This window comes from Ahaetulla prasina, chromosome 1, assembly GCF_028640845.1.
Source record: "Ahaetulla prasina isolate Xishuangbanna chromosome 1, ASM2864084v1, whole genome shotgun sequence".
Lineage (NCBI taxonomy): Eukaryota > Metazoa > Chordata > Lepidosauria > Squamata > Colubridae > Ahaetulla > Ahaetulla prasina.
Genome location: NC_080539.1, coordinates 57,565,744 through 57,578,792, shown reverse-complemented (window position 1 = coordinate 57,578,792; position 13,049 = coordinate 57,565,744). Strand labels below are relative to the sequence as shown.

Here is a 13,049-nt window from a genome sequence, read left to right as displayed (position 1 = left end):
AGGGGCGAGAGAATTGACCCCTGCGGCACCCTTTTCTTGCAGGTAGTTATGTCACGCTGGTCTCAGGCATACAAGTAGCCAGTACTACCGTGTTTCCCTGAAAATAAGACATGTCCCAAAAATAAGGCCAAGCCTGATTTTTGGGGTGGGTGTAAATACATGCCCTCCCCAAAAATAAGCCCTAGTGATGGGGTGGGTGTGGCCAGCACAGGAGGCAGCCCTTCCCTTCAGCTAATGGCAGCTGGGCCCCTTAATTGCAACCCGTGGATCAGCTGAGCTGATTAGGAGCTGCCTTTCATTCTCTTCCCACCCCCCCAGCGTTCTTTGCGCTTGCCTGCCTCCCATCCATTCATCCATCCATCTCCCTCACCTGCAAACTCCTGTCCCGCTCACAAGAGAACAGCCGCCCGGTACTTCTTGTTGGTTGGGTTAATAGCATTAGTTCCCAAGGTCTATGATGTCTAGCTGTGAAGTATTCCATATCTTTATCTTTTGTGTCTGCTGTTTGCAATTTGTATGGAGGCAGGTATGAGTGGGTATTTTCTAATTGCACATCACATCATTTACCAGATCAGAAAATGTAAGATGAGGAATTCCACCTTTCCTTTCTGCACGTAAGCACTTTATTTCTATCTTGTGATTTTTTTTTTATTTTGTGCCTCTGTTCTTTCTCCCACCTCCCACCTGCTTCTTACTATTTTAACATGAAATTTCATTTACCTGCTTGTTTCTCTCTTAGCCTGCGAGTGCTTTTATCTTGCTGGGTGATTTGTTATGCTCTTAATGTTATGTTGTTTTTTTTAATTCCCTTTCTAAAACTGGCCTTCTCCAACCCGGTGCCCTTCATATTTTGGACCTATAATGGTCATCACCTCAATAATAGAAGTGACAGAAGTTGTGGTTAAACAGGTCTGGAGAGCTCTAATTGTAGAAAAAATTGGCCTAAACAATGTCAAATTAACTCTGATAGTTTGGTTTGGTTCTATTGAATTTATTATCCGCAATTTCAGGTTTAAATAAATTAGTTCTTTTTTTAAGGGAATGTGTGATAGTAAATGTTAACACCTTTATAAATAATACTCTCTATTTCTTTAGTACATATATTTTCATATCTTTTCAAAACAGATAATAACTGCCGTTATGTAACAGTATTTTCATTCCACTTGCATAAAAATACATGTGCTATATTTTACAGAATTACAGTGATTAAGAAGCATTTTCATCTTTTCCCCACAGACAATCAAATTCTCCTCCCCCTATCAGACGGCGGCCCACATGGAGCAGATCATCTTTGGTAAATATCTTGCCATGAGTGCTGAGCTCAAGAGACACGGAATACTCTAGAGCTCCTCAACTAGTTGTAATTACAAACAGTTGTAATAAACGGTTTTGTAAAAAGAGCCATGGTGGCACAGTGTTTAGAATGCAGTACTGCAGGCTAGCTTTGCTGACTGCCCGCTGCCACCAGTTCAGCAGTTCGATTCTCACCAGACTCAAGGTTGACTCAGCCTTCCATCCTTCCGAGGTTGGTAAAATGAGGACCCAGATTATTGAGGGCAATAGGCTGATTCTGTAACCCGCTTAGAGAGGGCTGAAAAGCACCGTGAAGCAGTATATAAGTCTAAGTGCTATTGCTATGATGAATTACAAAAAAATGCTGTAAATAACTGTCCAGTGTATATGTTTTATTTTACTTCACTTTTTAGCCAAGGCAGCACCCATTTATTATGCCTCCTGTGCATGTCCAGTGTGGAGAACACTACACTGAAACTCACAATTCACAAGGTTAGTGATGGGAACGGGAATAATAGCAATAATATCAGATATAGTGGCTACTTTTTAAAAAGGAATTTAAAATATCAAGCTATTTTTATTTATTTTTTTGCAATATGATAAGGATAGGCATTTTTTTTCATAAGGTTTCTATAACTTAGTCAATATTTGAGGAGGCCACATTCCTGCAATTGGCTGAAGACAGGGCAGAATTAAATGAGTATATGCATCCTCTTTCCGAAATAGGTTTGCATCCAAGTTTTGCCTTTCAAATCCAAAGATCTAGCTAGACTTGGCAGTCTCAGTTTTTGTATTTGGCCCACTGGCCAGGTACATAGTTGATAATAGTTGCTGGATTGAAATGGAGCCTTTTTGATTTAGAGCCATAGTTCTTACCTATTGAACAGTCATATCTCCCTTTCCCATGGAAGGTTACTGGTGATCTGACTAATACTTGAACTGAATGGCAGAGAAAGTGAAGTAAGTAAGTAAATAATTCATTAATAAGAATTATTTAGCAATGCCATTCCTAGTGTGTTAAAATCTAAAATGCAGAGATAAATGGTATGTCTTGAAATGGTAACAGGCTATAATAAAATATCCTTGATTCCATCCTAAAGTTTGGAAATAGATGGTTGATTTATTTTTGCTACAGTTTAGAAAAAGTACCTTCTTATGTTTGCTTTAGATAGTCCAAGGGAAAATGGGAACATTTATTTATTTATTTTACAATTTTTATATAGAAGACTCTGGACAAACTAGAACACTTGAAAGTATAAAATCAGCAGTTGAAATAAATCAAAATTATAACAAGCAATCAATTCTTTCTCCAAGATGGTGTCCATCTTAGCTAGCCTTTGAGATCTAAAAACTTCAAGGGAGCTTGTTGACATCTGGTGGTCAAGAGTTCCAGAATTTGAAATCCATCACAGAGAACGCTTATCATTCATATTTGGTCTTCTTAGAACAAAAGTTCTTGTCAGTCTCTCCCCACCCCCCAACCTCCAAATTTACTTGAATGAATAGAGAACATCTGAAATGAAATTATAAATATTCCCAGTTGAACATAAATACCATTATTCTTCTGAGCTTCCTCCCATCAACATGTTGACAAAGGTAAGTGAAGGGCAATACATACATCTTATCATGTCATACTTCTGAATAAAACTGCAGTCAGCAATACATGGTCACTATGATTCGAACTTTTAATCAAGAGCCCTGCATGTACTTGGATGAGAGTACAAAATGTTTGTGCGAGTAAACTTCCTATTAAAAAGGAGGAAAAAGAAACAGTTTTTGAATGGGTGGGTGAATAGATGGATGAATGGAAATACAAAGCTTTCCCATGTTGTGCATATTAGAATTCTGCACCAACAAGAAGGTTATTGAATAGTGACAATAACAGTATTTATTCAATTCAGAAGACAATGATCCCGAGTTTCTGTGGTTGTTGCATTGCTATTCCTAAATGTGAGGAACTCCAAAACTGCATTAGATTTCTTTTTCTATAGCCATCAGTGACAAGACTTTGATTATGCAGGTGGGATTGCTATGGCCAAAACTGAGATGTAGCTGTAATAATGCTTTTACATCATTTTTTCTATCTGTTATATAGCCTGCTAATTGTATTTTCCATTCATTTTCTACTTTTCCTACACACAGATAGCATTTTTCATGGAAATGAAGACATGTTTTACTATAGATCTCAGACTAGCTTGGACAGATGTGCAATGGACTTCAGCTATTTGAACGGCAGTGTCCCAAATGGCAGTGTGTGCAGTGCTCAAAGTATGAACTCCCTCAACCATTCACAGAACTTCATTCAAGCTTCTCCAGTGTCCTCCAACCTCAGTATCCCTGGAAGTGACATTATGAGAGCAGATTACATACCAAGCCATAGACACAGTGCAATAATTGTCCCTTCGTATAGGCCAACCCCAGATTATGACACTGTAATGAGGCAAATGAAGAGAGGAGTGATTCACACTGATAGCCAAAGCCAGTCTTTGAGGAACCTCAACATTGGGAACACTCATGTTTACAGCCAACCCACAGATCTTGTATACAGTCAACCAGAAATTCAGGAGAGACCTTCTTATACCATTGCATATGGGCCTCAAGGCACTTATAAAAAACATGTGACTCCTTCTGAGCAAGTGAATCCCATGAATGCTTTGCAGGCAAAACCGACATCTAGTGCCATTTCCCATACAGTTAGCACTCCAGAGCTGGCCAATATGCAGCTCCCCGGCAATCAAAGATGTGGCCCTGCACACGTACTGAAGAACTACCTTTTCAGGCCGCCACCACCCTATCCACGTCCACGTCCTGCTACCAGTACACCCGACCTAGCCAGTCACCGCCACAAGTATGTCACTGGCAGTAGTCCTGACCTGGTCCCTCGGAAAGTGCAGCTTTCAGTGAAGACTTTCCAAGAGGATAGTGCTCCTGTCATCCACCAGTCACTGCAGGAAGTTAGCGAACCTCTTATGGCAGCCAAACATCATGCGGCCATCAACAAACGCCACAGTTTGGAAGTGATCAGTAATATGGTGCGTGGAATGGAAGCTATGGCTTTAAAAAGCCTAAATGCTCCCTTGCCACGCAGAAATACCTTACGCAATGAGATGCAGCCAGAGGAAGTGGTGCAAAGAGGGCATGAAGTTCAGCAGCTCCCTCATTACCATCACAAAAAGACCTTCTCAGATGCTACAATGCTGATCCACAGCAGTGAAAGTGAAGATGAGGAAGAAGCATCAGAATCTGTGCCTTCCATGGCAGCCCTACATGAAAACATGGAGTATAGCGTTCAGTTGCAAGCTGCCTTGGCTCGAATACCTAACAAACCTCCTCCTGAGTATCCTGGTCCTAGGAAAAGCGTTAGCAATGGAGCTCTGCGGAATGAGCAGATGAATAACGTTCCACGGGCTGTGTCTCGAGCCAAGGTGGTGAGGCCGGGACCAGCCAGGACAATTAGCATATCTCGGACTGATCAGAGCATGATGAATGGATCTTCCCTTGGTCCATCAATCTCTGAGCCAGACCTCACAAGTGTCAAGGAACGGGTCAAGAAAGAGCCGGTGAAGGAGAGGCCTGTGTCTGAAATGTTCTCCATTGAAGATAGTATTATAGAAAGGGAAATGAGGGTGAGTGTATTTTCTTGTACTTTAGGGCAGGGGTCTCCAACCTTGGTCCCTTTAAGACTTGTGGACTTCAACTCCCAGAGATCCTCAGCCAGCAAAGCTGGCTGAGGAACTCTAGGAGTTGAAGTCCACAAGTCTTAAAGTTGCCAAGGTTGGAGACCCCTGCTTTAGGGGTATCTCTGAACGGTAACCAGATGTTACAATTGAAAAGAAATATCTGCTATGTCATTAAAAAGAAGCCTCTTTCAAAGCTAGTTTAAATTAAATTATGCCTCTGTTTGAACATATGGGCAATTGGGAGGGGGAATCAGATCCAAGAATGTCTTTATTAAACTGCAATTATAATCATATTGGTTAGAAACTTGAAGTCTTTCACTGAAGTAAGTAGCAAAGTTGGAACGTTCTTAACTGTAGCTTTTAGAAAGTTTACATAAAAATCATTGAAATAGATAAATGTTGTCTTGGATCATGTTCAGAGTCAGCATAAACATTCCAGAATACTTAAAATAGAAGACATTAGATTTCATTGATGCATAAGCCAATGTGATGTCTGAACTGGTAAGGAGATAGTAAGAGATCTGCTGGATCACCTTAAAAACATGTCTAGGCCAACATTCTGTTGCTGTGGTTACTCATCCAAATGTCATGGGGAAATCTACAAGCAGGATATGGGTGAACCACATTATCTTGCTTCTATTCTCCAGCAACTGATATCCAGGGATATCTTGTTCTGATTGTTGAAATAGTGAATAAACGTCATAGCCGCTGGCCAATGATAGCTATCTGCCCCCATTTTGAAAGCTATTCAAGTTGCTTGTCATTGTTATAATTTAAATATGGTCTGTATGAATAAATCTGTTTATTTTCTTCACCTGAAAGCAAGACTCATTGATAAGAACAGAAATGTAGAATTGCTGATGCTCTCATATTTCCAGAGTGAACAAGAAATCCAACATCTAGATTACTCAGGCTGCTCAGGTTGACAGAACATTAATTTTATTTTCAAGGCAGGGTACAATCCCTCCCTAATTCATCATTCCTTGGCTTTTGTTGTTTTCAGGTCATCCAGTAGTAACTATTTTGGTTGTCTTTTGAAGATCTGGAAACTCCCCAGAAAGGTTTATGGACTCTAAGGCTTAGGGGGGCAATCAAAAGAACAGTTTCCCTTGAAGCTTTCAACATCAAGCCAGACCACCTAGATCTGAAATGCAGCCATTTATTACAGAATTGCAAGACAATTTTAATTTTAATAACTTTGCAAAGAGATTAGTTGAACCCTGAAAAATATTTGAGAATTCTTTCAGGGCTACATATAAATCTATGAATAATATATTTGAAAGGTAGAATATTACCAAGCTGAAAGAAGAGAAGATGGCTGACATTTCATAATGCTCCCTTACCTTCCCCCCCCGCTCCCAAATGAAGAATGCTCTTTCTTTTGTTAGTTGGGAGCAATCAAAAAAATACAGGAGCTTTCATGAATTCTGAGAGATGGCCTCACAAATGGCAAGTTAATGGCATGTACAGTTTTTGAACCTAACAGAAATGGACCATAGAGGGTTTTTTTTACACATTTATACAATTCTGCACATTTATACAATGCTTACCTATTAGGAACCTTTTCCAATTGATATTCTTGGTGGGATTGGGGTAGATGGGTGAGGAGAGATGTATTTTTTTAAATTAATATTTAATGGAGCTCATTGTTTTAATTTCAGCATGACAACCTCATTTAAAGTATATTAGCAATCTGGGTGTTATATCTGACTTTTGTAGTTTTCTTGGCTAGCTTGTGTTGCTCATTCTGTGGCTAACATTTACATTTGACGGAGAGTATGAAAGAGAGAAAGGACTGCCTCTGATGACAAGTCCTCTGTATTATGAGACAGTTTCTTTGAAATTAAAATTCTGCATTCATGTCAGAATGTTATCTCCTTCCCCCAAGGAAATAATAGGAAGTTTAGGAGATGCATTTGGGTTTGTTCTGCTAATGACGATCATCTGCACTCCTCAGTTGGTGTTGTAGATTTTGTGGGAGATTAAAACGACATTCCAACATTCTGCTGGCATTGTTTCTAATCATCCTGAGATGAAAGCATGCCTTTTCTTGCCAAAAGTATCTAGAGAAACAGAAGATGGCAGGCCTGGAAGCCCAGAAGAGGCCCTTGATGTTGGCAGCACTCAATGGACTCTCAGTTGCTCGAGTTCCAGTGCCTGAGGATAGCCAAGATGAAGGAGCCAAGGTGCCAATGGATGAGCGGGTAAGAATAGGACTTGCAAAACAAAGCAGATTTTCCCCCCCTTTTGCTGAGGGGTAGGGAGGTTGTCAGCAATCGCCATTCTTAAATATTTTATTTAAAAATACTTGGGCAATAGTATACTATACCCTTGTTAACTGTAAAATTGGGATCATATGTATGGGATCACCAGTGCAGCATGGGGAAAAATATTAGGACCATGCTAGGTCATGAAAGTCTTGCCCTTGAATTAGTCCATGAATAGTTATATTTGTCTCTAAACAACAGAATGCTTTTATCCTTCCTTACCTTTCAGTTGCTAATGGTAGCATAGGTAGCTCTTTCCCCTTTGCTAGTATATCCTCAGACAACTGTATGAGGATGGATTAAAGAAAAAGTTGGAACAGCCTTTTAGATAAACACTCTCTCTTCATTTATATCTTCAATGGAAAATGGTAGTGCAAAACCTTGAGGAGGAAACTGGAAGAGGGGATGGTGTTCACGGAGTATGAGCAGATTCCAAAGAAGAAGGCAGACGGAATTTTTACCACTGCCATTCTCCCCGAGAACATTGAGCGTAATCGTGTCAGAGAAGTTATTCCCTACGAAGAAAATCGAGTGGAGCTGGTACCCACCAAAGAAAACAATACAGGCTATATCAATGCATCACACATAAAGGTAATAATAGGGAAAACAAGCCGTGTACAGTGAAAAGAATTGTGGCTAAAAGAAGTTGACATGAACCTGGGTGAGCAAAATGCTCAGGCCTTGCTGAGATGTGGACGAAGTAGCAGGCTGGTTGCAAAGGCAACCTCTTGGCCTCAGTAGCTGATAAGTAACCCACCCCGTTGTCGCTAGGTTGCAATTGTCATCCAGGATTTAATACACCTGAAAATGAATATGGAAAAAATATATCAAAATTTAAACCTATTTCTTTGAAGAGGAATCACTTGGCTTCATTTGGGGCCCACTCGTAGATACTCAAGATCATACTATTAAAATCAGCAAACATGTATTTTTTAAGCAAATCAGGCAAATGATTTTGTTGCTGTATCTCTAATTTATGTGGGGGAAGACAGTGATTGCTTCAGGGCAGTGAATGAGCCTGTGGCAGGGAAAATTCCAGAATCAGTGATGTTATCTGGATTGTATTTCATTGAATATCTAAGAGTACACTAATACAGGGAGGCTTTTTAATGTAAATTCATAATAATGAGTCTGTGGCAGGGAAAATTCCAGAATCAGTGATGTTATCTGGATTGTATTTCATTGAATATCTAAGAGTACACTAATACAGGGAGGCTTTTTAATGTAAATTCATATCATTCATTGGAATAGGCATAAAATACATGCTATAGGTTCAGGCTTTTTGAAGATTTCTGCCTTGTGCTCTTAAAAGTTTGAGCTTTAGTGGGTGGTTGCTTCCAACCTCATTGACTCCATTATGGTCTTTTCCTAGAGTTTCTCTTCTGCAACCTATTCTGGTTGTTGTTATAGTTGGCAGACAGAGAACCTTTTTATTTCTTCAGATTCCAATGCAGTTATCTGATTTTATTTCTGTTTTCTTTTCTGCTATTAAAAGGCCCTATGTATTACATTGGCAAACTCAGCTTTAAGACTATTTTCATGTTCTTATTTGATCTCAATTTAAACGTTTTATGTGAGCTGCCAGTGCACCTGTGTATAGAAATTCATGAATAGATAAAATAACTGGCATCTTTAGTCGATTTTAGATTACAATCCAAATCATCCTTCGATCCTGACTTGGCTTTATTCTTGCTTTCATTCTGCAATCTGAATCTGAAACAACTGAACATATGCAAAAGAAAGTTGATTTAAAGGCAGCATTTATGGCTTTTCTTACCCTACTGTATTTTCAAAACAACCCTGCACGAAACATAAGAAGATGGCTAGGGCAACATTTTCAAAGCAAACCTCTTGGCCTTATGGTGTAACTGATAGTGACACTGAAAATCATTTCTAGAATAAAAGAGTTTAGAAGAAAATCATTCCACATTTCTATCTAGTGGTTTGTTGTCTTGCTATTTTTTTAAAAAAATGAATACATCTATTTATAATGATAACTTTTCATTTTGGTCCAAATAATTTTTAGCTCTAACTATACTTCCTGAAAGACATTTCTCTTGAGTTCCAAGAGCTGTTTGATCATAATTTGCAATACTAAAACCCCTTGTTGAGTTAAAAGCCTTCTAAATCAGAATCCTATCAGATTTCTGCCAAAAGACCTGGTGGCAAGAAGATATTGGGTACTTTTGGCACAATCTGCCTTAGCTTGGATGACTGATTACTGAATGGAACATTTTTCATCTATCTATGGGAGGAGAAATTGTTTGGGAAGGCATAATTTCACCCCATCAGGTGGCAAGGGCCAAGAAGAATTCTCCCTAGCCAGTTTTAAAACCTCATATTTCATCTGGTATATCAGTATTGGACATGCACACATTGTTCTGTAGCACATGTCGGGGCATGTGCTGATCTGTAGTCATATACAACTCTGTGTTGCCAGTACATTTCTTTCCTGCACTCCAAGTGGCTGAGGCAGAAGCCAAGCAGATGTTCTTTTACTCAGAAGGTGAAACTCCATCTGCAATTTTTTTTTTGCCTCATTTACACAGTAAGTGATTTTCTCCCAATTACCAATATCTAATATAGCTGCAGTCAGGATAATACTATTCCTCCATGTTCCAGGCTATTCTTTCACTCTTGACTATTTATGGATTTTTATTCCAGCTTTGTTCCAGGTAGTTGAAAATGGGCCTTTAAATTGTAACCAAAGCTGAACTCTCTTAATAGTCTGATAAGAGTTATCTTACTCCTCTGCCAGTCTTGGTAGGTTGTCTGCCTTTTTAAATACTTAACTGTTTATCTAGGTTGCTGAAATTACAAACATTCTATCCATATATTCTAAATAATCTCAGTTGTCGGCATGTTTACTTTTTTTTTAACCACCATCAATGTACCATCTTTGAGCTCTCCCTTTTTAAAGATTGACTAAGACATACAAGCACTGAAATTTTCATCTCTGGGAAATAAACATACATTATCAGATGGAACATAGGCCGCCGAAAACTCCATACAGATCAGGGGTGGTATTCACTTACCTTAGCTATCAGTTAGCAAACAGGAGCGCGCCAACACGCTTGCTTTGCTTGCATTCGCCACTTCCGCGCAGGAGCAGGACCTTCTGCATGTGCGCAGAGCGTCAAAAATGGGACATGATGATGTCTGGGCAGGTGGGTGGAGCCTCCCAAAACTGCCGCTACCGGTTTGCCCGAACCAGATAGAACCGGCTGAATAGCACCACTGATACAGATGCATTTATAGATACAGAGTAGAGTCATAGAATGGCACTACAAGTGACATAAGCAGACCAATTTTTTTTAAATCCGAAAATTTATCTGGAAAAAAATATTAGAATGGGGAGAGTAGACAAGCAGACAATATTTCACAGGAGAATCAGAAATAAGAAGCGGCTTCATTTCTAGACAGACATTTTGTATTTTGTTGGTTTTGCTTTCAAATGTATATTTCCATCAAAGCTAGGCTAAGAACATTCCAATTACTTAAATATTGTTCATACAGGGAACTTCTATTTTGAACTAATAGAGAGAAACATAAACTTGATTTGGTGTCCGGCCTTAAGAAGAGCAAAAATGTGTAGATCAGATCAGCATGTTATAAGCACCCATAGGACAGTTGTGCAGTTATGAAAGTAATTCCTCTCTCTCTCTTTTCCTTAGGTGACAGTAGGTGGAGAAGAATGGCACTATATAGCTACACAAGGACCTTTGCCACAAACATGCCATGATTTCTGGCAAATGGTGTGGGAGGAAGGAGTCAATGTGATAGCCATGGTGACAGCAGAAGAGGTATGTAACAGGACAGGAAACATCTGCAGCGGAACACAAACAGAAGCTTCCCAGCCAGGAAAAATGTTTCCAAGGGAGGTGGACCACTGCATTTGAGATCAGGCTGAGTCGTGGCTTAAGTGAGGTGTTAAAAGCTCTGGCCATTTCCCAGGCTCATGTGCTCCCCTCTTCCTCTCATGAAGCCAAGAAGAAGAGTTAGGAAACTTTCTCTTCCAGAAAAGGTGAACTCTGAGATCTGTAAGAGCCTTAGGCATGTTCTCCTTCCTCTATCCAGAGATGTCCCAAGGAGTTACAAAAGTGTCATGTTGATTGTGACAGAAGGAAGACAATTTTAAATACATACCGTAGAGAAACCACAATCATTACACAAACAGCAGTTAAGGTATCAAGAGTATGAAACAATAAGCCATTGAGTAACGTGGCTAAATATGGAAATGAACTCAGGACACGTTATTTCTAAGTCAGCACTAACTGTTACCCAATAGAGATTTCAAAAGCATCCTAGTAACGCTGGGGCTGAGTGAGAGCCATTTAGGTCTTGTCCAGTATTATCATTATGTAGAATATTCCAGTATGGCAAACCTTTTGCTTCTGGAGAGAAAGGGGGATATATATATATATATAAAAAGCTACAGCCTTGCGATTAGCTATGCTAGTGTAGACTGATCAGGGTTATAAAAGAAACCAACTGGCTCACTGATAACTCTGAAGATGATCTTTAATTCATTCACTTGAGCTGATCACTGGCCACATTGATTTTAACATACACACACACACATACACACATGTATGTATGTATGTATATATGTATATATTAACAATAACAACAGAGTTGGAAAGGACCTTGGAGGGCTTCTAGTCCAATCCCCTGCCCAGGCAGGAAACCCTATACCACTTCAGACAAATGGTTATCCAATATCTTCTTAAAAATTTCCAGTGTTGGAGCATTCACAACTTCTGCAGGCATGTTGCTCCACTTATGAATTGTTCTAACTGTCAGGAAATTTCTCCTTAGTTCTAAGTTAATAATAATAATAATAATAATAATAATACACACACACACACACACACACACACATAATAATAATAATAATAATAATAATAATAATTATTATTATTATTATTATTATTATTATTGTGTGTGTGTGTGTGTGTGTGTGTATTATTATTATTTATACCGCCCTTCTCCCGAAGGACTCAGGGCGGATAAAAATACAATACAATATACAATAAAACCCATTTAAAAAACTTATTCAACATTGGCCAAATTAAAACTATAAAAGACATAATATAAAACCCCGTTTAAAATCCAATTTAAAACCCATGTTATGCCAGTCCTGCTCGTAAGAATAAATACGTCTTCAGCTCGCGGCGAAAGGCCCGGAGGTCAGGAAGTTGACAGAGTCCAGGAGGAAGTTCATTCCAGAGGGTAGGTGCCCCCACAGAGAAGGCTCTCCCCCTGGGGGTCGCCAGCCAGCATTGTTTGGCTGACGGCACCCTGAGGAGACCCTCTCTATGGGAGCGCACCGGTCGGTGGGAGGCATATGGTAACAGAAGGCGGTCCCGTAGATATCCGGGTCCTATGCCATGAAGTTGCTTCTCACCTTGATTAGTTTCCACCCATTGCATCTTGTTCTACCCTCAGGTGCTTTGGAGAATAGTTTGACTCCCTCTTCTTTGTGCCAACCCCTGAGATATTGGAACACTGCTATCATGTCTCCCCTAGTCCTCCTTTTCATTAAACTAGATATACCAGTTCCTGCAACCGTTCTTCATAGTTTTAGCCTCCAGTCCCCTAATCATCTTTGTTGCTCTTCTCTGAGTCTCTTTCTAGAGTCTCAGCATCTTTTTTATATCGTGTCAACCAAAACTGAATGCAATATTCCAAGTGTGACCTTACCAAGGCATTATAAAGTGGTATTAACACTTCACGTGATCATGCAACCCAAAACTGTTGGCTTTTTTGACAGCTGCTGCATTCTGCTGGATCATATCTAAATGGTTGT

At 39.6% G+C, this 13,049-nt stretch overlaps 1 protein-coding gene across 3 annotated transcripts in view; it reads left to right on the top strand.

Moving 5' to 3' along the window:
• PTPN14 (protein tyrosine phosphatase non-receptor type 14) overlaps window positions 1-13,049 on the top strand; it is a 142,001-nt gene that overhangs the window by 114,950 nt on the left and 14,002 nt on the right. For all 3 annotated transcript variants that reach the window (XM_058165387.1, XM_058165386.1, XM_058165388.1), the window contains exons 11-16: window positions 1,237-1,294; window positions 1,707-1,785; window positions 3,436-4,919; window positions 7,034-7,177; window positions 7,613-7,831; window positions 10,915-11,043. In XM_058165387.1, coding sequence (XP_058021370.1) covers window positions 1,237-1,294; window positions 1,707-1,785; window positions 3,436-4,919; window positions 7,034-7,177; window positions 7,613-7,831; window positions 10,915-11,043 — 2,113 coding nt within the window. The remainder of the gene's footprint in view (window positions 1-1,236; window positions 1,295-1,706; window positions 1,786-3,435; window positions 4,920-7,033; window positions 7,178-7,612; window positions 7,832-10,914; window positions 11,044-13,049) is intronic.